Consider the following 24,366-nt stretch of genomic DNA (forward strand, 5'->3'; position numbering starts at 1 on the left):
TTTTGACTTGCACTCTTTATAAAGACTTGAGGAATGAGATTATCACCCCTCTTTTATTGTCCATTCCGGGTCACCCAACCACTGCCACAGTGTCCTTTCTCTTGGCAGATCAAGATGAGCAGGTGGAGGGTTTTTAGCTGGGGCAATCAGAATAAGATCCACTATTTGACTGTGTTTTATAGAATCAGCTTTTTATTTCTGTTCTGTGTATATTGCAATGTTCTTTTGTTGCTATGGCTGACGCAAATAAAGTTTCACTCATTCAATCCATAGTGGGGGGTCATTTTTCATCCTGATGGCTGCATTCCCTTGGGTCAGATTTTCCATGTATGGGAACCAACTCTTAAGGGCCAAGGTCCCTTCACCTCCCCCCAAAAAATTTTGATTAGTTGCATCAGGTGTGCTTGAGACAACACTTTTTTGTGCAGTTGTGTGGGATTCTATTCAGGGGGTTGAATAATAGACTGGAGAAGCCAGTATAAGTTGCAATTTCAGCTGAAATAGGGGGAACCCCTTGAAGCATCTGCTGTATTGAGCTATTTAAGTTGCTTTTGTTTGATTTGCTCATTGCAAACAGCTAAAAGTCTGTTAATTTTGATAATAAGCCTAATTTACAATGGAGGTTGAATAATTTTGATTGCAACTGTATGGTTGTCAGTATGATTTGCACTTTTATCTATGAATATAAGTAATACAGGTATCATTTTTTTATTCTCATGTAACAATTTCCCAGGGAGTAGTCATGTTAAACAGTTGAAGCAAAAAGAGAATTTTGGCATCTTAAAAATTAGCAAATTTAAAATGGCATAAGATTATTTGATAACAATCCACAGACTCTTTAAGTTTTTTTATTCTCTACATTCAACCTGACAAGAGTTCTATATGACACAAAAGCTTCCATTCTTATCAGTAATATGTCAAAGTACATAATTTTGTTTCTTGTTCTATAAAAACAACATGATCACTCAGACACTGATCAGTTCAATTTTGCTTTCAACATCCTTTTCCTCTCAACTATTCCCATGTTGGTGACAGTGCAGTAGAAGCAGATGGAGGAAGCATTCAAGACTCAGGGTAGATGTAAATAAGAATAGAAAAATGCAAGGAGGATCTTGTTTAATCAAAGCGGCTATACAACCCTACTTTTGTTGGCACAATATTTTAGAATACAATACATTCCAAACCTTGCTGCATCAGTAGTATTTTTTTTTAACAACAACATCATCTACTGACTTTTCCCAAAACTATTTGTTCAAATTAACAAGGTTTTGCCTCCAGGCAAGAGCATCAGTAAAACTGAAAAGCAGTTAAGTGAGTACTATTATATCTGTTCTCTTTTTAATCTACATTTGAATTCACTCAGGAGAAAGACAATTTGCTTTATTATTCAAAGCTGAATATAGTACAGTACTTTGTTTCTAAGCATTGTTCTTCAGCAGAAACTATTGATTGTTGTCTTTTTTTCCTTAAAAGTCAGAGGAGCACAAAGGGTTTCAACTGGTTAATGAAATGAGGCAGGCAATTTCCTCATGTCTTAAGTATCTATAAACTATTGGGGGGCATGTGGTTTGGAAAGACATGTTTCTACATAGGTTTGAGTCCTGATAGCAATACCTCCCTTTTTAGAAATGTATTTAATTCATTTATTATATGTTTATCCCTCCCATTCTTCAAGGAGCTCGGAGCACCATACAAAGTTCTTCCCTTCTCCGCTCCTTTTATATTTGCAACAACACACTGAGGTACATTATGCTGGTAGATGGGGACTGCCCTGGGGTTACCTCATGTCTTCCCAACCCTAGTCCAACACTCTTTTTAACTACTTAAATCACACTAGTTAAGAAATTAGCTACTTGTTGCTCCATCCTGCAAGACCTGTGAGTTTTGGGGACAGGGCCACCATTAAATTCAGTGCCAACTCATGCCAATGTTCAGCTGCACATGGCTATGTGTAGGTTTTTTAAACATGCCAGCACAAACCTATGGCTTTGCAATTTGTAATGTGTTCAAAATAGCATTTAAAATTTAATCTGGCACATAATGGCAGCTGCACCCAGCAGACTCACTCATGAGATTTCATGCAGAAAGTTGAAGCAGTTCCCACATATGCTCAGTGGCAACACTGGATACTATTACTTTTGAGGGAATAATTTGCTCATTCCATTTTATTTCACCCTTCTATCAATGAACCCAGAACAGCGTTTTGGCTTCACAACAAGCCCGCGAAGCTAGCTAAAACTGAGAATGAGCTTCCTCTTTGAGCAGGGATTTGACTCCAGGTCGACTTGAACACAAGATTTATACAGGGTTCTCAAATTGTTTCATTTAGGTGGTATGTAGTGTGTCTGGATTTGTGGAGATGGCACATTCATTGCGTTAAATATTCCTATTGATTTTTAATTCCTGAAATTGTAATACAATAACATAATATATAAGAACTAAATGAAGCAATTTAAATGCAATTTAAAATTGCTCAGCACCTAGCACTGTGCGTTGCCACAATTGCCACAACAGGCCAAAAGAAAAAGAAGTGTTCAACGAAGGCCCCTCACTGATCTTCAAGTGGTCCAGAAGGAAAAATTCTGGGGGAACCACTGATCTATAATAATTATCTTCATAGATGACACCAAAGTCCAGCTAATCAAGAATTCTGTTTCCAAAAGCAATCAAACAGCAGCCCAACAAAGCAGAATGTGAAAATGATATGCCGTTCCTCATTTTTTCTCTCAGCCTCTGGTATTCCAAGATATACTTCTTCTGTACATTTAAGTTCAGTTTTAGCCATCATGGCGAATAGCTGTTCTCCTTCCAATCAGCCGGAGAAGGAACAGTTCCAGGGCACTTTCTTCCCTTTCCCTGCCAGAAAGAATATTCAAGACAGCAGAACTAAAGAGAACCCTATTATGGCTCCATCCATCAGCCAGAGAACTAAGGGCTGCAGGGATGTGTGAGTTTGGGTAGTGCATTATTGCTGCCTACTGTAAGAATTTGCTTGAAAGGCGAGGCATAAATATTAAAAATTAATAAAATTGTATAAAAGAAAAAGGGACAGATCCTTGCTTACCTGAATGTAGGATCTGAACCCACAACCCCATAGTAACTAAACGAAAGTACATTGGCTAATACTCTGCCACAGCAGAGTCAGAGGTACCAGATGCAAAGGGCGGCAGGATCCTGGTACCTTTCATATATTACATCTCTGAATACATTCCAGTCCTGGCGATTGTTTTCCTTACAACAACTCTGTCAGCAGTGTGGAAATCACAAAAATGTGGGCGCAACTTTTTCCATTGCTGACACCTGCCACATTTCCACCTCCTTCACAGTTGTTGATATACTTCTTCTGTACAACTAAGCCATCCCTCCAACTTGCATATATTTTCCATCAGCACTTCTTCACAATGGCATCTCTAGCCATGCTCCCAAATGCACAGTTCAAAACCCCAGTCGATGGAGGCTAAACCAAGATTATAAGCACGGATTTCCTAAGTCAGAACGACTTCTGTATTCGAACAGACAGCAGCTATCAGGCCGGAGGTCTTGCCTTTGACTTCCTTCGCCTGAGGGAGTGGGTTTGAGCTGGGGGTGCTAGTGGAAAAGAACAAGGTTGTAGCCGGGATTCTGCCCCCCTCCCTTACAACTGTAATCCTACTTACCCTTCCTTTAGACAGAATGCATAAGGTGTAGAGGACCAAGCCATAAGCAAGCATTTTGCTTTAATAAGTATGGCTCGTATACGTATAGCTTGATCCTGCATACACCCTACACACTGTGATAATTATTGTAATAATTACTGTGATTATAAATTATTTTATTATTATTAATTGTAACAAAATTCTATGCACCCTATGCACTGTGATAATTATTGCAATAATTACTGTGATTATTTTATTAATTCATGACCATTAATTGTAACAATAATATCCTATGCACCCTAAGCACTGTGATAATTATTGTAATAATTACTGTGATTATTTATTATTGCTTTTTGCTTATTCTATTATTAATTGTAACAATATCCTATGCACCCCACGCTCTGTGATAACTATTGCAAAAATTACTGTGATTATTAAGTATTCTATTAATTTATGACCATTAATTGCAACAATAATATCCCATGCACCCCACGCACTGTAATAATTAAATATTTTATTAATTATTTCATTGCTAATTAAAACAATTACTAATTGTTTTGTCTCGTGCTCCCCCCCCAGCACATGGGACCGGGGGGGGGAGCAGCTACTCTGACGTCCCTCGGAGCACCTTCGAAGCAGAGGCGCCCTCCCCAACTTCCAATGTCTATGACATCACTCCGCTTCGCCAGCGAGAGCTCCGCCCCAGGCAGGAGGAGCCGGAGCGAACCATTGTCCCCAAAAGAAGCGGGGGTGGAGGGAAAGAAGGGAAATCCCTTCTCACGGCTCGCCATGCCTCGTTAGCGCCGAACCTTCCCGCTCACCCACACGGACCGCTGAAGCGACACTTGCCCCGGGAGACCCCAGTGTGTAGGCGCCTTTTCTACATTTGTGCGTGTCTCCGCTATCTCTCTCTCCCCCCCCCATACGGATGGACGCCGCCGAGCTCAGGCGCGAAAGAGAGAGACAGAGACAGAGAGCGAGCGCGCTTTCAGGCAGCTGGCGCGAGGGGGGCGGCTGCGCCTGCGCGAACCGCGCTGCCGAGCCCTGCGCTGTTTCCCTTCCCTCTTACGAAAGGGCGGGAGGGGAGGGGGAGCGCCGCGGAGGGGGGCGCGCGGGTCTCTCTCGCGCGCGTGCGCGGGGCAGGTAAGCGGCTGTTTGGCGGCCGTTGGGGCTCCGTGAGGCGAGGGAGGTTGGGGGGAGGAGGTGGGTCCGGTGAGGGAAAAGAGAGGCGGCGGCTTCTCCTCCTCCTCCTCTCCCGCCCTCACACGGAGAGCGATGGAGAGAGCCCTTCCCGCCAAAACGGGGCAAGAGGCGGCTGCGCTGGCCTGGCGGCCTCGGGAAGCGCCGGGGAGGCGGATCCTGAGGGGGAAACCTTGACTATTATACCGATATAGTATACCGATATATGTGCGTGTGTGTTTGCGGTTACCTCAGACGCTGTGCTTCCTCCACAACCCTTGTGTCCTCCCTCAAGTGTGTCGTGAGGACGGTGTTTTCGCGTGTCGGCGGCGGCGGCAGCAGCACCAGCAACAACATGAGCCGCGATTTCAAACCCGGGGACCTGATCTTCGCCAAGATGAAAGGCTACCCGCATTGGCCAGCCCGGGTCAGTAAGGCGCCGCCTCCTCCTTCCCTCATCCATCCCTCCTTCACCTGCGTTCCCACGAGCGCGCTTTTCACACGCGCGGGGCGGGGGAAACGTTCGTGGGGAACCCGCCCCCTTCCCCTCCACTCGCTTTTTTCCCACGGGGTTGTTCGGGGTTCACCCGTCCGGACCTCTTGCCCCCCTCCCCTTGCTTCGTCCTCCCCCCGCCGGCCTCTCTCTTGGGAAGGGAGGGGGCGTGTTCGTGGCGTCCCTGGAAGTGACTTCTCCATCACATTGCAAGGTGCCCACATGCTGCGGTTCGGCGCAGGGTGTGTGTTTTTCAGCTAGGTGGTCTTAATGACCTGCAAAAAAAGGGTTATATTCCTCCCCCCAAAAACTTGGTGGGCAAATGGATTGGGCCAAATCAGGTGAATGGCTGAGAGCGCTACCTGCTCATGGCGTAGCTTTGGGTAATTTACATGGGTTTAGCAATGAGTCCAGAAGTGACTGTGGAGGCCAATTCTGGATCCACACATCCTTCCACAGTGGGGACATACCATAGGTTTCTGGGCGGGATTGGATCCTGGTGAGGGTTTGCCAACCGATCCTTCCTCTTAGCACGGTTCTTCCTTGTGTCCTGAGTTCAAATGTCTTCAAAGCCCATGATATCTGAAATGTACACACACACGAAAGCACATACCAATAACAAACTTAGTTGGTCTCTAAGGTGCTACTGGAAGGATTTTTTTTTATTTTGTTTCAAAGCCCGTGACACCTTTGGTAAAGGCTGTTCTCCAACTGGAGCGCTTGCAGGCCAGTGTTTCCCACTTGTCACTGTTTATACTACATTTTTAAAGATTTGCCTTAAGAGAGTCTTTAAACCTCTTTTGTTGACCACCAGCATTACGCTTTCCATTCATAAGTTGGGAATAGAGTAATTGCTTTGGAAGAGCATTCACACAACATGACCAGTCCAACAAAGTTGATGTTGAAGAATCATTGCTTCAACACTGGTGATCTTTGCTTTTTCCAGTACACTGGTATTAGTTTGTGTAATTTAGTAGGGACACATTGGGTTGCGTGTGTCTGTAATAAAAAATATACCTATCCATCTACCTAAAGATGTCTGGGTTAGAAAAGTATGTGTGTTGTCTCTTATTTTCAGGTCGTAGTCTAGAGTCTTTTCTACTGACCAGTTAACATTCAATGTGAGACATTGATGTTGTATACAGTGTAAAGTGGGAGGAGGGCAGGGGGGTGGTCATTGCCAAGGGAAAATAACAGATAGAACCTACCAAAGTAACGCTGGCATATTGGGTTGTTGTTGTTTTAAAGAATAAACTATGTAAAAGGATGAAAGTTTACTATCCCCTCCCTTCTCTCTCCCCTGCTCTCTTCTTCCCCAGATTTATACTTTCTATAACATTAGTGTCTCACATCAAAATATTTAAAAAAACCAGAAGCTGTGTGTAGGTTTGTAACCAAGGGAAATCTTTAATAACATTTTTTTTAAAAAAATGAAAATTGAATTTGAAATGGCTAAAGAGAACTAACTGGGTGGGGCCTGTTGAGGAAAAGGTCAGAGCAAGATGCTCCTTACCAGTACCGAAAGACTTGCTTGGAAGCCGGTCAATATTTATCCAAAGACAAAAAAATAAAAATAGATTTGGGGCAATTCTGCATGACACAGAATCACAGATCAGCATTCAAAGGTGCACAAACTAGATCACAGCACAGATCCTAATGATTTTTCATACTGCCCACCCTGTAATCTTATCTGACATTTTTTCCATAGCACTATATTGCCAAAATAAATAAAAATAGTTCAGCGTGGATCTTTTGGGTTTCTTTTCTCCACATTCACCTAACCACATGCCACATTATGCTGGCTACGTTATAAAAAATTAAGACATCTGAGGAGCAGTTCATCAAAGTCTTGTAACCTGAAGATTTAACAAGTTTAGCATAAGCTTTTATGGAATCATGCATCAGTTAGCAAGTGTGGCAGTCTGTGATTAAATCTGCATTTAAAAGAAGACAAATTAAGAATGGTGACTGTTCACCATAGCAATTATTGGGATAATACAATCATTAGATTTACTGTTGTCCCTATTCAGACCAAAATGGATAGATTCCAACTTCATTATTATTATTACTATTACTTGGTCACCTTACATATAGAAAAGAATTTACACAGAGCAGAAAAGAAAATAGAGTGACTTACACATACAACACAAAAACTAAAACCAATCAATAAAAACCTTTAAATAAAAGACTTATCTATGCAAATAAAATACAGTTCTAGCAGATCCTGCCCTTCCAAAAACGGCCATAAATACTAAAAAAAAAAAACCCTTCAAACTAAGGGCCAAAAGCCCAGGTAAAGAGAACAGTTTGCCTAGAGCCTAAAACTAGATAAAGATGGTGCCAGGTGAGCCTTCCTTGGGAGAGCATTCCTCAAGTCAGGAGTCACCACTGAAAAGGCCTGTTCTTGTGTTGCTCCCCTCCAGACCTCCCATGAAGAGCCTCAGATGATAATTGCAGGATCCAGGTCAGTTCTTCATAAGTTCTAATTAAACTGTTTCACACTGTAGTGTCCCTTTAAAGTACCTTTTTTGAAGAATAAATTAAGTGAAGAATAAATAAATTCCACCTTGCAGTGCTTTGCCCTATGAAACTGTCTGTCACAGCTAATTTGATGCTCTTTTGTAACTGTAAGGATGGTGCTTGTTACCTAAACAAAGTGGTCCCTTTGGATAACACCACACTAATTAAAAGAAGTGCCTCCATGCTGGGCAGTTATAACTGGGAGGCAAACTGATACCTTCTTCCAGCAGCCAACAAAATCAATGTCAGAATTAGCAGGGAGTCATTCCCTCATTATTGGCATGATCCTATACATGTTTGCTTTCAATAAGTCTTGCTCTGCTCGGTGAGGTTTACTCCCAATTAAATGCACATAGGATTGCAGTTTAAGAGAAAATTGTTTTGAATCTGTTGTCTTTGGTGGTCAATGACTAACATCTTATATAGATGGGATCTTCTGTTTTCAACCTACTTCACAAGTGTTCTGAACATTATAACCACCAGTGATTTCTTTACCCCTTTTAGTAGTTTCCTACTAAATCAAAGTGTTTCGTTTAGAGTAAATGTTGCTTTCCCCCTTTTTCTTAGGTGGATGAAGTTCCTGATGGAGCAGTCAAGCCACCTACAAATAAAATGCCTATATTCTTTTTTGGCACACATGAAACGTAAGTCCTAAAGTTACAAAGCTATACTGGTTGGAGTTACTTGGCTGTTGAACTATGGATTGTACATATTTTAGAGCACAGAGGCATGACAATATCATTTTTACATTGGGTTAATTTAGTGAAAATGATCTTTTCCCAGGCTTAGTCTAAAGAGTATTTGTTTTCTAAACACAGAACCCTGTTTGTTATCCTGTATTATATTACACTTGTAGTTATTTAATTTTGCCACAATCAACAGTGTATGTCAGTACATGACCAGGACTTCTTGTCATGCTATAGCTGATAGGAGGTGTGAGTTCTTTGTTGTAGTTCTGACCTTTGAAGGCCCTGGAAGTTGAAACCCACAGAAACAAAGAACAACCGTTACTGCTCTTATTGGCTGGTGTGTGGGTCAATGCACCTCAAAAAGAATAATCTAGAGCTGAAAAACGTGTAGCATAGGGCAACCAAAATGATGAAGGGACTTCACCAAGTTCTCTGTGAGGAAAGATTACAACATGTAGGGCTTTTTAGTCCAGAAAAAGGGCAAATGAGGAGGGACATGATATAGATGTGTCATGTTTACAGACAAAAGGATTTATCCCCCTCATAATACTAGAATCCAATGAAGCTGAATATTGGTAGATTCAAGATAGACAAAAAATACCTGTTCACAGGGTACATAGTAAAAATCACTACCAGAATATTTAGTAATTGCTACTACCTTGGATAGTATTTAAATTACATTAGACAAATTCATGGAGGATAAGCCTATCGAGGATACTATCATGATGGCTGTGTACTGTCTCCATGATCAGAGGCAATATCCCCTTGCCTGGTGCCTTCATTATACACCTTTAGGCGTCAGGTGAAAATGTTCCTCTTCAACCAGGCCTTGGTCTGACAAACATCCTACATACTTTTAAATGTGTTTGCACCAGGGAGGGGATTATTGGTTTGTTTTGGTTTTGTTCTTGTTTTTATTGCGTATTTTGTGTTTTTATCCTGTATATGCTGTGAACTTTCCTGAGATGTGCAGATGAAGGGAACTCAAAGAATATAAATTTAATTATTAATAAGCTTTCTATGAGTTATTCCCCTCATCACAAAACTGTCCAAAAAGTACACCCTGCATTCATGGGAGCTGAGGGGAAGTGTTTTGAGAATTGTGGGTAGTTATTTGGCATAGCATAGAACTAGTGTGAAGTGGCCTCTCCTGCAGGTCTTTGCACCCTGGAGCAGTTTTCCAGTCCAGCTCTTCGAAGAGACTGTGGAGCAGGAATGAGTGGGGAAAGTAGCAGACAGTGTGTCGGACATTGTAGAGAGAGACTGGAAAGAAAATGGGAAAGGAATATGTGCATTATACTTTGTTAGACCCAGCATCTGTTTACACCATGACCCACAGTTCTTTGAGAGTTAGGCCTTCCAAACATTTTGTGCAGTCTTATTGTAGCAAATGCCAAAGTGGAGGCTTAGCATCAAAGCATAAAATCAATGTTTTATGACCCTGGATCATATACTATAAAAAATTGCAGTTTCTCCCTCCTAATTTAGTTACTTTGTACCTTGCCCAATGCTACAGTGTTATTTTTTCAGTTGGAATTATTAGATCTAGGCACAGTATTCCAGTGTGACATGTAGTAGTATTATATTTACTGTCAAATTTCAATCCTTTCCCTGATAACTTCAAAACTGATATAGCACTTTTCACTACAATAGCACTGTTGAATGTGCAAAATGCCACTTAAGATTAGTGGTGATGGGGAGAGTCGGAGATAGGAAAATGGATTGAATATTTTATGAATTCATTTTGGGGGATGACTTCACTTCCACATTACAATCCCAAAATAATGCATGTGTGTGGTTACAGCCTACTGAGACCTATGTATATGAAGTCAGAATATTCTGTTTTTGTTCCTGCATATATTGTTGTTTGGGGGCATTTGAGTGCTAAATATCTACAATATTGGTTACCTTGTTTCTTCCTGATAATTTTAGAATAAATAGCACTGAATACATTAGGTTCTCAGTTACCAGCGTATGAGAAAACGTCTACTATTTACCTGTGACTGCTCGTGAGGAATTTGTCCAAGTCTTTTAGAAATTATAGCCTTTATATTCATTATTGAATGCTAATAATAACACTCAGAAAAGCTATTCTAAAAGAATAGGTTTAACTAGTAAACGGTTCCTATTCAAAGTACCAGTTTTAATAAGAAATGTGGAGTGTACCTTGAATATTTGGGTGTCTCACTTTCTTTGTAGAGCATTTTTGGGACCAAAAGATATATTCCCCTATGAGGAAAATAAAGACAAATATGGCAAACAAAATAAAAGGAAAGGCTTCAATGAAGGCTTGTGGGAAATTGTGAACAATCCAAAAGTAAAATTTTCTACTCAGCAGGTAAGTTACTGTCTAATGTGTATAGACTAACAATTTAGTCAGTTATTTCTAGTACCTTATTGACCTGACAGTGTCTGTTCTGTGTCCTGAGCCTATTATGCCAATATGATGTTATCAGGAACCACAGGTATCAGAACGCTGCTGTTGTAGTTTAATAGATCAGGTTCCCCATTACTGAATTGGACATTTCATGCCATTGCCCCTACCTGTCTTCTCACATGACTACTATTCCTTTTTAGAGTACCTGCTCATAGTTAAGCAAATGGTCAATCCCAGGCTTTTTTGAGAAGCTATCTTCCACAGGGAAGGGCAGCCCCTGCCAGAGTACAGTGGTGCCTCGCAAGACAAAAAGAATCCGTTCTGTGATTCTCTTCGTCTAGCGGTTTTTTCGTCTTGCGAAGGAAGCCCATTGACGGATTAGCGCTATTAGCGGCTTTTAGCGGCTTATCTGCTGATCGGAACACCTGCCCCCACCGCCCCGCTTCGGAACGCTGCTCCGAAGCGGGGCGGGGGGGCGGGAACACCTGCCCCCACCGCCCGGCTTCGGAACGCTGCTCCGAAGCGGGGCGGGGGGGCGGGAACACCTGCCCCAGCCGCCCCGCTTCGGAACGCTGCTCCGAAGCGGGGCGGGGGGCGGGAACACCTGCCCCAGCCGCCCCGCTTCGGAACGCTGCTCCGAAGCGGGGCGGGGACACCTGCCCCAGCCGCCCCGCTTCGGAACGCTGCTCCGAAGCGGGGCAGGGGGCGGGGACACCTGCCCCAGCCGCCCCGCTTCGGAACGCTGCTCCGAAGCGGGGCGGGGGGCGGGGACACCTGCCCCAGCCGCCCCGCTTCGGAACGCTGCTCCGAAGCGGGGCGGGGGGGCGGGAACACCTTCTGAAGGCAGGCGGGGGGCGAAAGTCTTTGTCCCCCCTGCCTGCCTTCCCAGGGGCTTTTAAATCGCCCCGGACAGCGGAGAAGTCCTCCGCTGTCCCGGGGCGATTTTAAAATGCCGCCCGCCAGCATTTTAAGATCGCCCGGACAGCGGAGAAGTCCTCCGCTGTCCCGGGGTTTTTTAAAATGCTGGGGGTGGGAAGAAAAGCCCTTGTCCCCCCCCCCCCCCCAGCCTTCAGAAGAGGTCCGGGGACAGACTGTCCCCGGACCTGGTCTGAAGGCGGTTTCCCTAGGAACGCATTAATTGATTTTCAATGCATTCCTATGGGAAACCGTGCATCACAAGACGAAAAACTCGCAAGACGAAGAGACTTGCGGAACGAATTAATTTCGTCTTGCGAGGCACCACTGTATTTGCTTTATGCAGCATGCAACCCTGAAATTTGATATGATGAAGTGTTGTATAAAAACGTTGCATATATTTAATTGTTTTTTAATCACCCAATTTTGAAATTGCTGCTCTTGTGTCTTTGTTTCCTGCTGATTTACGTATATGTTGGCAATATTTTTGTCCATAGCCCCATCCAGCTATTAGCCCTACAGTTGTGAAAGAAACTGCTGAAGAAACTAGTTTAGATACTACGGAGGAAAATGAACAAAAAATGGTGCCCAAAAGAAAAAAGCTGACTGCTCTTAAAGTAAGTGATCAAGATCTCATCCAGTACTACAATTCTATGATTTAAGTTAGTCATGAGTGGCTAAGAATTTATTTCATTGGGTCTACTCTGAGTATAACTTGGTATACCATCACCTTGTAATGTTAAAGATAAGGCAAAGGTGAGGGTATAAAGTGCAGTATGGACAGGAAAAGGCGGTGGTAAATCAGTTTCCTTCATTGGATATAATAGAAAATTGGTTTAGGAAACCAGAACATCTTCATTAAGGTTATGAGGACAGACGCAAGAAGGGTGTTGTTTGCAAATGGATGGTGGGGACATGAAAACTGGACCATTTTCCTCCTTTGAATTCTGTTTAGGCTTTTGGAGGTAATCACCTCTCCACCTGATTTGAAGTCTTTGCTAGCTCTGTTCTTATTCCTGTTGCTTATTTTCTGTTGAGGTGAGGTCAGATTACTGGAACACTAGAGCATTTCTTATGTGACCCCCTTAGCTTCTTCCCAGCCTGCCAAAAGCAATTTACATACAGTGGTACCTCTGGTTACTTACTCAATTCGTTCCAGAGGTCCGTTCTTAACCTGAAACACCACTTTAGCTAATGGGGTCTCGTGCTGCCACCGCACCGTCATTGTGTGATTTCTGTTCTCATCCTGAAGCAAAGTTCTTAACCCGAGGTATTATTTCTGGGTTAGCGGAGTCTAACCTGAAGCGTATGTAACCCGAGGTACCACTGTATTTCCCCTTGCAAAAATATGCTGCCGTTTCATGAACCCTAACAAAAGGACTGTTAAAGGGAGTTACAGTCAAATTACTTGATTAATGGTGAATTGGGATTATCATAGAACAGCACTAGTGTCAAGTTTGTTTTCCATACCTTTGGTATTTGCTTACGTGATCAAAGAGTTTTGTTTATTTCTGCTAACAACTCTGAATGCTAAAATAATTATATATGCACTTAATTAAATCTAGTTAAGTGTTGAATATATCACTAGTTGTGCTGATTGCTTTATTGCTTTCTGAGAGCCTTAATGCCCATTACATCATAGATGTTATAGGCACTGGCGGAGGAAGAGGGGGGCGGTGGGAGCGCGCCGCCCCTGGCAGTGCGATCCTGGTGGGGTTCCATTGTGGCTGCCCCCCGCCTGCGCTGGATGCCCCACCCCCGCAGGCAGCATGCCCCACCCCCACCTGCTCTCTGTCCCTTGGTGCCAGAGCATGAAGCTCCGCCACTCGTTATAGGAACAATTAATTGGGAATCAGGATCTCAAGAAGATGAGGCAGGAAGCCATGTGGTGATTTTGACTTGAGAGCACTTCATTATCTGTGGACTGAACAAGACTGGTGTCCTGAACACAGGAGGAGCAGAATGTTCAGCACTTGTGATTCAGAAAGAAGCTCCACACTTCCAGTAGCCAAGGCACAGCTTCCATAAAGCAATTCTACACAATTCTACACAAAGCAATTTTGATGTTCATTTATATTTAACAAGATTTATATACTGGCTAATTCAAAAAAACTCAAAGCTGTTTCGATAGCTTTGACTAAACAAAAAAGTTTTTAGCCAGCCTCAAAAAGAATACAATTAACGCACCTGATTAATATTCATACAGTTAAGTCCAGTCAAAGGCAACTATGGAGTACGACACTCATCTTGCTTTTCAGGCCGAGGGAGCCAGCGTTTGCCTACAGACAGCTTTCTGAGTCATGTGGCCAGCAAGACTAAACCGCTTCTGGCACAACGGGATACCGTGACGAGTGCCAGAGCTTATGGAAACACCATTTCCGTATTCATATACCGTAGTTACATCTGTATACAGAACATAAAGCCTTGTTAACCTTCTAAACTGATGCTCATCCTGTGATGTTTTTCTGCAATGTGTATTATTGAAAAAGTTTTGAATCCTAAAGAAATAGATGGCACACAACCATGCTCAAGTGCCTGTTCAGCTCTGAGTTAAGAGAGCTGATGGCTTTCTCTTGCGTGAGAGTGTTCTGGGGCACAGAATATTTCTGGACATTATGGTCAATGTATGATGATAACAGAGGAACTTCAGATACCTGCTACTTATGTTAGAGTTTGGGGTTCAAATGCAACCTGAGACACTTGTGCCAGTATGCCTAGTAACCTTACAATGACACGTCCCTTACAGGCCACTAGTAAAAGAAAAGGTTGATTAAAAAGGTACAAGTTATGTATACCCTGTCTCTGCATAGAGAGAGCATTTCTGACAGCTTGGATGAGGATTTTTAGGGCTGAACCTATATCTCATTGGGATCCTCTTATCACATATTTTATATGTGTCTGCCAGTCCCAGATTAGGAAATCTATATTAGTATAAGTTTTTGGAAAATGAAAAAAAATCATATGGATACAGTTAACAATGTTTTCTTTGCCTTTCAAAAACAAATTCTGATGTAGCTTCATGAGGACTGCACTTTCATCATTAGGCACCTATACCGACCTTACATAGATGTAAATTTTTAAAAATGTTATTTGTATCTCATTCCCAGGGTTCAGTTAAGCAGGATAATATAACCTCTGAAGTTGAAATAGAAGAAAAAGAGATGGAAATCTCGAAAGATGATGATTCTTCAGAAAAACCTAATGAAGTATGTGACTTTGAGAAATTTGGATTGTTGTTCTTTTTTATTGTTCCCAGTTTACATTTAATTTTGGAAAATGAGGGTCACACACAGCTTCCCATTTTGAGCAGCACCTAGGCTCTGCATAAATACTTTTTTCTTTCTGTACACAATACAACAAAGGTTTTCCTCTCCTTTTAGTGACACAGGTTTTTCTGAACCCCTTGTCCTCTCTGTAACTTTTTCTCTCTGACCATTGCTACCACTGTTATACTGCACTCTTTTGTGCTACCATTTCTCCATTAGTGCACATTGCTGCGGGTCTGTCTCCAACTCCCAGGACTGACCCCCTCTTCTTTAAAGTTTGGTAACAGCTCACAAGACTAATTGCATAGTGAGGATGTGTCCGATGCAGATGGGCTATGCAGATTGCTTACTGAACAAGTTAGAAGAAGTAGTGCCAAGTCCACTTTGCACCTCTGAATCCAGGAATGGAAGGAAGGAAGTAGACATGAGAGGTGTTTGTATTTAATGCCAAACCATGATTTAGTGCTCTGTGCATATGCAGAAAGGAACCTCTGCATTCTCTGAGGCTTGATTGCCCCCCCCCCCCCCATGCAAGGCCTAGTTTAATTTCAACTTTCAACAAATTTTGGCTTGCTAGATTTTTGTTTAAAATAAACTGATCAGTTTCCAAGTAAGTAAACTTAAAAATGTGGGTTATAAAGCTGGCTCATTAAACAAACTAGAGTGTATGGTTTATATGAAATGACACATTTTATAAAAAGTGAAATGAAACAGCTGAAGCTGTCCTCCCAGCAGTACAGAAGGAAAGGTTCACAACACCTCCTTGCTGCTTATAGAACTATTATTGAAGCATTACATGTGAACCAGGCCATAGCTACACAAGGATTACCTCATCCTCTGGCTGGGTGCTCACCCCACTTGTTACACTGGCATTTGGGGAGCTGCAGCAATGTGAGCCTGACTTGGTTAGCACAGCCTCAGTTCATTAAAACCAGTACTAACGGGTCTTTCCCAATATCTGCCATCTGATGCTCTTATTGAAGAAGGCAGAGACTCATACTTAAGTCTTCTTGCATTCAAAGCATATGTACTACTACTAAGCTATTGCCTCACCCCTTGAACATTCCTACACTGGCAGGATAACATGACTCCTTGTGGGAGGAGTCGATGCTATTGTTGCTGACCATCCTAGCTAGTAACTGAGGCAGTGCTGGTGTGTATAAGAGGCCCAAACTTCATAGGCCCAAACTTTTATACATGACCCCAGGGGCGCAGGTAGGAACTGCAGTTTATCAGCTTTCACCTAACCAGTGTAACATACAAACAATGGCTTACAGATGAGAGAAGGCTACAAACAATGGTGAGCTGGAATTGCTTCAGGGGGCTGTAGTTAGTTTGCACAGACCTCGTTTAAATATCCATGTAACTGGAGTATAGCTAGCTAAATAGATTTGAGCTGTGTAATTTGATGAAGTTATTATTGTGCCTCAGACCTAAACACATCTAAAAACAAATCTCATTTAATTAGAGTGCACTTCCAAGTGTATAAATGAGTATTTTTTCCTTGAATAGCAAGTCCCTTGTGCTATATGAAGTGCTGTCAAAATTCTTCTCCCTTTCAAAGGTAGTTTGCCATGCAACATGTGGGCTGCTGCTTGAGAAAAAGAAATCCCTTAAACTCACGTTCGTTGGGACATGTAGAATTCCATGGGGTGGGTGGGGGCGTTAGCATAAACTTAATAATTTCAAAATTACACAAACAATTTTTACAGTTAATTTTAGTACTATTTCTGCCCTTAGGATATTGAGAAATCAGATGATGCACCTATCCCTAAGGTGGCTAGGAGGGGGAGAAAAAGAAAGGTAATATTTAAAACTTTTATAGTTTTGTAAATACAGATTGGATTATCAATTGTTTTTCAAAACCATTGGTTGCCTATGAAAAGACACACAAAAATAACCTTAACAATTACTACAAAAAAATTCATTACTTCAGAATATGTTCCTATTATGTATGAAATCAGTCCTTTTTCTGGACTCTTACTATCAGTCACACTTTTTTCCTGCCCTTCGCCTACTCTGTCTTCCATGACAGTGGGTGGGATACAAATAAGTGAACATAATGATATTTGGTCAAGTGGAGCTCCTGTTAATGGGGGGGAGCCCCTTTTAAAGTCTATTTTCTTTACCCCCTGAAGCAGATTTTCAGGTGGAAAAGGAAACATTGGGGGAAATTGTGTCTTCTTTAATCAGCAAGCAGTGGGAGCTCCCTTTCCCTGAGCAGCACACACAGGATCTTAGGATCCAACCTGGTGACAGACTCAAAGTGTCCCAGTGAAGAGGGACTTCAGCTTGCATCTTTCCAGTCTGAACCAGACATGCTATGCTGCATAGTATATATAATCCATTTTTCATAAGCTCTTCCAACATTTGGAACAGTTGTGTAGTTTGTTCAAATTAAATGAAGAAAATTTGTTTTCAATACAGGCTGAAAAACAAGCAGAAGTTGAAGAGGCAGCAGTGGCAGCAACAGCTGCAGTGCCTACAGCTCCAAAAGCAAGTCCTAAAAGAGGAAGGCCAGCTGGTAAGTTACAGAGCCTGTAACTTGTTCCTAATGTATGCAGTCAGTTGAAATATGTTTTCTCCTCCCTCCCCTCCATCCCAGCAGGAACCCCCCCCCCAAAAAAAACCCCTCATACTGCTCATGATAAACTAGCATGTTGTATATGGAGAAATCTTCCTGGATTGATTTTCTGTGTGCTTATATTGGGTAGAGAGATCTCTACTGCTTGATTCTGCTTATACTGTACACTGGCCAAAATGATGATTTAAACTTGAAATGGTTAAAGATCTTTCTACAGGTAATGTCATCATACAAAATTATTATAGAACATTGTTTTAGATATGAAGCTGTGCTATTTGGTACTAATGTGAATGTATTTGATTGCATTGTTTCATTTGTACAATACCCTTTTGAAAATGGGTTGTAAACTTTCTGTATATTTCTGTACTCCTGCAATAATGCAGTGATCAGCGAGATCTGCCCATCTGCAGTATTTTAATAAATATATTTGGGATAGCTGCAGTTTACAAAGACACCTATCCTCTTCCCCCTGAAATTTATTCTTATGCTATGAGTCTAGGGTACCTCCTAAAATGGGAATATTTAGGTAAAACTTCATGGGGACAGGAAGATAGCACTGTGCATACAAACACATAATGGATTGTAGTGTGCATGGTTAATTTGCTTCTGTCATCCCATAGGCATACATCTAATAATATATGTCATTGGTATCTGCAAACTTGGGAGCTATGCTAATAATTATCTATGGAGTTGGGAGCAATGTTGTTGTAAACCTCCAGTTTTAGAGTTACAAAAGTATACAGAACATGTTAATAAAAGTGCATTATTTTGTGTTTGTGTGTGTGTGTGTGTGTGTGTGTGTGTTTGGTACATTTTCTAGTATAGAATAAAGTAGCATGCTTATTAAGGACTGCAACTGTTTGCCTCTATGGAAAAACAAAGAAGCCAGTATATTAGGCCTTTCATAACACTTTAAATATTAGTATATTTTGTTTGGTTAAGACATCCTGGGCTGCAGCATCTAGGATTAATTAAATTAGTCATCTTGTAGGGGTGATTCTCTCCAAGACAGTCAATTAAAATTGGGTTGAAGGGAAAGCTTCACTACTGGCTTTTTAATTTCATCTTTTAATGATCAGCTAAAGTGAAATAGGCTGTATTTAATTTAAACTTTTTTTATGAATCAGCTTCTGAAGTAAAGATTCCAAAACCCAGAGGAAGACCAAAATTGATTAAACCAGTCTGCCCTCCTGAGAGTGATGTGTAAGTTTGTTTTTAAGCATTGGCATTTGATATGGAGTGTTAGGAATGCAGTGGGTTAAAATAGAAATTACATCAAATATGCAAGTATGTATGAATGACTTGACAGATGAGTGCTTGAAGGGGCATATTGCTATTATGGGTTGACCTCTGTTTCACCCCAGATTTGCCATGCCCTATACCCTCAGGCAGGTTCCTGTGAAGATATAGCCAAGTCTTGTCTTAGGTCAGAAGAGACTTTTTGATTCCTAACTCAGCTTCTCCCTATTGCAATGGATTCCCTGCAGCCACATAGGATAGAAGGAGGTGGGCAACTTGCTGCAGGGCCCATGTGTGAAACATCACCTAGTCTCTTGATCTATATCGTTCATGGATTATTACAGCTACTAGATGGAGATTTACTGGTTGGATCCATGAAGTGATTAACACTTCATTATGAAAGGGAGCACACAAGGCTGCTGCTTCAGAAAACATCATTGGACTCATGGTGAGTCACAAGCTGTTAAGTAGCTTCACATGCTCCTGTAAGTAATTTTGTGTTGGCTGTCAGGAGTATGGACCATTCCTTAGTTCACATTAAACAGGGGCAAAACTAGGCTTTATTTCACCCAGGTCAAAGACCCAGTTTGGCACCCTTGTTCATTCGCGCGCACACAGAGACAGACAGACAGACACTAGGAGACTCAATGATGCCCCTCTGGAGGCTTCACCCCCTGGTAGCTACGGTTCCGCATGCAAATAATTCCTTTTCATAGGGAAAAGGAGATTGAGCTGGCTACAGGGTAAAAGAAAATGTACAGTGGTACCTCAGGTTACATACGCTTCAGGTTACAGACTCCGCTAACCCAGAAATAGTGCTTCAGGTTAAGAACTTTGCTTCAGGATGAGAACAAATCGTGCTCCCGCGGCACGGCAGCAGCGGGATGCCCCATTAGCTAAAGTGGTGCTTCAGGTTAAGAACAGTTTCAGGTTAAGTACGGACCTCCGGAACAAATTAAGTACTTAACCTGAGGTACCACTATATTCTTTTTTTGTTTGGATTGCTTTTAGTGTTCACGAGGAAGATAAGAGTAAAAGAAAGGGACCTGAAGAAAAACCACCCAAAAAACTGCAAAAAAGGGATGAAGAAAGTCAAAGAGAAGAAGACAATGTAAGAAAAGACCCAGATAAGAAAGAAGGCAAAAAAGAAGCCGAGCCAAAAAAGAAAACTACTTCCAAAGTGGGATCAGCATCAGCCTCAGATTCTGAAGAAGACGGAGAAGAGCAGGAAGGGAATAAAGTATGTGTTTGTCCAGTCTTTCAGTTAGGGAAACCTTTTGGTGCATGCCAAGCTATATTCTGTAGCTAGTTTCTGGTGCTCCATGTGAAATGTATTTTTCTTGTTTTATAAGGTAAACTGTTAGGACCTGATTTTAATGTAAAGCCGTGGCCAACTTCAATGGCTTGGTGCCACATGGCAAAAATACTTGGACATGATATGCTCTGTGCATCATGTGGTATTGATGATCTCACGGAAATTATGGGGCTATTTTGGAGTTATTTTGTTTAAAAGAATTTCTGTACTGCGTAATATTAAAAATCTAAGCAGTGCACAAGAATCCAACATAAAGACAATATTGGAAAAGCATATAAACAGAAATTCCGTAATAACAAGACCGACTTTTATGAGTCAGGGAAAGCTCAAATATATTTTTACAAGATGTCTGAAGCAACTGATGGCTTCAGCTACTAAAATCAGTTTTCCTTTCTATTCAAAATTAAAATGGTACAGAAGAAAAAAGGAAGAAATATCCAAGGGCCTCACAGAAGGAATATTTTAAAAGCCCAACATGATCGTGAAGTAGCAGAGAGAAAACGTAAGCAGGAAGAGCAAATGGAAGTAGAACTGTGAGTATATTCTGCTTTTGTAAAAATTGAGCAGTTATGTGACTAGGGCATTAAAAGAAAAGAAAGATTCTCTACCATTCTTTGTCTAGTAGTGTCTTTGTAAATACTATTTAAGCTGAAATCCTACAGCTCACATTTGGCTAACCAAAAGACAGTAGAAAGTGGCTTAAGTGCCTTTTAGCTGGTGGAAAGACCTGCTCTCATAACAGTGTGTACACTCACAAGTTACACTACCAGAGGCCCCCAGTACACCTCCAGAGAGCTCCATGGGCGGAGGGAGGGAAATGGGTATGTTGAGAGTGGCTGCAGATCCACAGGATCCTAAGCCCCCTAACACAGACTACGAAACAGCACCAGCCTACTCTGTAGCTGAAATAGTTAACTCCACTCCCACCACTGCCATTGTAGTCAATGAGAAGAAAAAGAAGAAGACATGGAAACTGACACTATGACTTTAGTTGTGGAAGTAGCTCTGTCAAAGATTCTACCACCACCAGGATTGATCTGTAAGTCTCTAAAGTATATTCATTTGCTTCCAAAAGTTGAGAATTATTTACTTTAAATTGTTGGATAATTTTATAGGCAAAACAAAGAAGAAGGCAAAAAACCGGAAGCTAAGAAGATGGAGAAAAAACGAGGTTTGTAGTGAAAGGTTTTTTATGTTTAGTAAATTTTGTATTACAGAGGTATACCCAAAAGAAAGCATACACAGGTGTGTGTTTTTCTGCAGTTCCCTTTTCTCCCACATGTGTAAATGTCATTTCAACTTTTAAATATCTGCTTGGAACTGACAGCATACAGGAATTTAATTTGCTTTATGACATGAAAGCTCGATGGCTTGTCAAGACTTTGTTTCTATTCATAGTGTCATTGCAGAATCCATGATACCGTTAAGGTGCTAGGTACTCTTCATACATTAAAATGTGTCCGTAGGAATGTGCCAAGAAGACTAAGCTGCTGCTTTATATGAACATAAGTCTTACTAAAATGTTCTGGGTTTGCTATGAAAAAGCAAATTGCATTGTCTGCGTTTCAGCTTAAATTTGTATGCCAATATTGTTTTGAGTACAGTCAGAATAGTGCAGTTTTATTACTAGCTTCCAGTTTTGCTTTATCAGTTTTGGTGTATTTTACTCAAAGCTGCTCAAAGGCATTTTCCCCATATGGATTTTATATTCACTATCATTTAAGATATGTTTCTTAATATTTAGAAACATCAATGGATTCACGACTTCAAAAGATACATGCAGAAATTAAAAACTCACTCAAAATCGACCACCTTGTGAGTATATTGTGCTAATACCATTTGTTTCTGCAAGCTGACAAAAGTGTGTGTTTGTGTGTGTGAATTAAAGTGCATTAAAAATGTATATTCTTACGAAACAACTTTTTGGGTTGGCCTAGTGGTGTCTTTTTCTGACTTAGTGATATACTTAATTTGAGTTGCCTTGGATTAAATAAGAGAGATGGTGTTAACTGTATGAAGTTTAGTGTGAGGATGCAAAATGTCAGAGTATAATAGTTTGCTATACACACAGTGCCCCAAGAGAATGGTCCATTTTCTGTGAGTTAAGCCCATTCAGTTAAAATATTCCTGCTGTAAAATCACACTGAAGTCTTCTGTGTTTTTAATTTTACAACGTTTTGTCCAAAATTGTGTGTAATAGTGATGTTCCCTCCACCATCACCTTGAGATTTAACATTTGGGTTTTCATATATTAGGATGTAAACAGGTGCATTGAGGCGTTGGATGAACTTGCTTCACTTCAAGTAACAATGCAGCAAGCTCAGAAGCATGCGGAGATGATTTCAACCCTTAAGAAAGTAAGATTGGTGGCTTTTCTCATAAAGGAATTATGAAGATTGTTTAGCCTGTTCATGAATCCTTTAATGTAAAACTTCTTTGTTTAAAAATAGTAGAATGCCGGGCAAGGATTGCAAAACTTAATTAGCAATAAAATAGACATGGGGGGATTTCAAGAAAATGTTGATCCATGGGGTACTTTTCTTCAGGGTTTATCCTCTCTATTCCCCCTTCTGTTTTCCATTCCTGTCCATCTGTCAGCCAGCATTCTTTAGTTCTCAATGAACTGTTATAGGTGTAGGCAAGCTGGAACACTGGTATGCATTTACAGCTTCATCAAAGTATTGGCTTCCTTCATTTGTTTTTGTGGGCAGCTCCAACTTCCATCTCTGTGGACATAGAAAAATAGGTTCTTGATATGAACCAGGAAGTAACCCATCCAAGCAATGAGATCATTATTTCTGCCCTTTTTAGATTTGTGTCTCTTCCTCCATCCTCCTTTTCCAACCACTCCATTCCCTCTCCCAGCCCAGTTTTCAGTACCCACCCCACCCCACAAAACCCCAGTCAGTCAATATTCAGTTGTCAATGAGCAAATGCAGTTCTCGTGAAGCTTTTTGGGTGACTTCTCAACTTCTGCAAACTTCAGGGTTCTCACAAGACTGCTAATACTTTGTGCAGGAGAAAGAGAGTAGGGTTTGATTATGGATACATAAGCACAATTTCTTAGTCTTGATATCAGATGGTATATAGATGGTGACTGTTTCAGTAAATACTAGGTGGCTTTGAGAAACTTGATTATATTCTCATATATTAACTGACCTATCTCCTTCCTCCCCCCAAATATCTATCTATCTGTCTATCTATATCTGTCACAGATACGGAAATTCAAGGTTAGCCAAGTTATCATGGAAAAATCATCTATGCTCTACAACAAATTCAAAACAATGTTTCTCGTTGGAGAAGGGGATTCTGTTCTTTCGCAAGTATTGAATAAGTCACTAGCTGAACAGAAGCAGCACGAAGAAGCCAACAAAACCAAAGAACAATGGAAGAAAGGACCAAACAAGAAAGCTGAAAAGGACAAAGATCAAACAGGTGTGTGCAGTTCATCAAGAATATTTATTTCGTAGCACAATTAACTGGTGCATCATTTCCTGTATATATTCCAGTTTCGGATAAGCTCTGGAATTCCGAATTTAATACAAAGCACTCCTTTGCCAGTGCTTAGTCACAGCACACTTTAGCTGTATTGGTAGCAACAGACTAGGTTTCATGGTAAAGTTTTCATGTTGTGGTTTACCATTGAACACACAGAACTCCTGCTTTGCTCCTCCCCTAGCAGGAACAATAAACCACAATTCCTACCTCAGGGTTGTGCCCAGACCTGTGATGGTTGCTTGTTTCACTCTAAGCTACAATTGGTAAGTTTTGGCTTTCCATTTGGTTCATAGCAAAACAGACCACGATCCCCAGTTTGGACATAATGCTAGACCAGGGATTATTCCTCATGGCTTAACCATGATATGCAAACAGTGAATGAATGAATTTGAGAAGATGTTACATCTGTGTTTAAGAACCCACAAATTTGGAAGCTATGACTCTAATAATAGTACTTGCATGCTTTTTAAGTATGTGAAGATAACAAAAACAAAATCTTGTTTTGAGTACAATACCATTTTGGTAGTTACAGGTTTCTGCACAGTGCAGTTTCCCCCCCCGTGTTATAACAGTGCCACTGGCACAGCTGTTGCAGCATTAGCAGTTTGTTGCTGTTTGCCTATTTTAAAACAAGACTGAGACAGAGCAACATTTCT

At 41.3% G+C, this 24,366-nt stretch overlaps 1 protein-coding gene across 3 annotated transcripts in view; it reads left to right on the top strand.

Annotated features, from left to right (window-relative positions):
• The first annotated feature begins 4,685 nt into the window (after positions 1-4,685).
• The window catches only part of PSIP1 (PC4 and SRSF1 interacting protein 1), a 22,167-nt gene continuing 2,486 nt past the window's right edge, over positions 4,686-24,366 (top strand). For 2 of the 3 annotated variants that reach the window (XM_081176484.1, XM_081176485.1), the window contains exons 1-15: positions 4,686-4,778; positions 5,070-5,241; positions 8,395-8,471; positions 10,716-10,854; positions 12,306-12,425; positions 14,916-15,014; positions 16,815-16,877; positions 17,502-17,598; positions 18,786-18,861; positions 19,909-20,137; positions 20,630-20,745; positions 21,328-21,383; positions 21,957-22,027; positions 22,468-22,569; positions 23,428-23,647. In XM_081176484.1, the coding sequence (XP_081032610.1) occupies positions 5,170-5,241; positions 8,395-8,471; positions 10,716-10,854; positions 12,306-12,425; positions 14,916-15,014; positions 16,815-16,877; positions 17,502-17,598; positions 18,786-18,861; positions 19,909-20,137; positions 20,630-20,745; positions 21,328-21,383; positions 21,957-22,027; positions 22,468-22,569; positions 23,428-23,647 (1,537 nt within the window). In that variant the 5' untranslated portion in view covers positions 4,686-4,778; positions 5,070-5,169. Of the gene's footprint in view, positions 4,779-4,804; positions 5,242-8,394; positions 8,472-10,715; positions 10,855-12,305; positions 12,426-14,915; positions 15,015-16,814; positions 16,878-17,501; positions 17,599-18,785; positions 18,862-19,908; positions 20,138-20,629; positions 20,746-21,327; positions 21,384-21,956; positions 22,028-22,467; positions 22,570-23,427; positions 23,648-24,366 lie in introns of those variants that run through there. The other variant, XM_081176486.1, reaches the window with a different exon arrangement.

The sequence above is a fragment of the Podarcis bocagei genome (genome assembly GCF_964188305.1).
Source record: "Podarcis bocagei genome assembly, chromosome: 17".
NCBI lineage: Eukaryota > Metazoa > Chordata > Lepidosauria > Squamata > Lacertidae > Podarcis > Podarcis bocagei.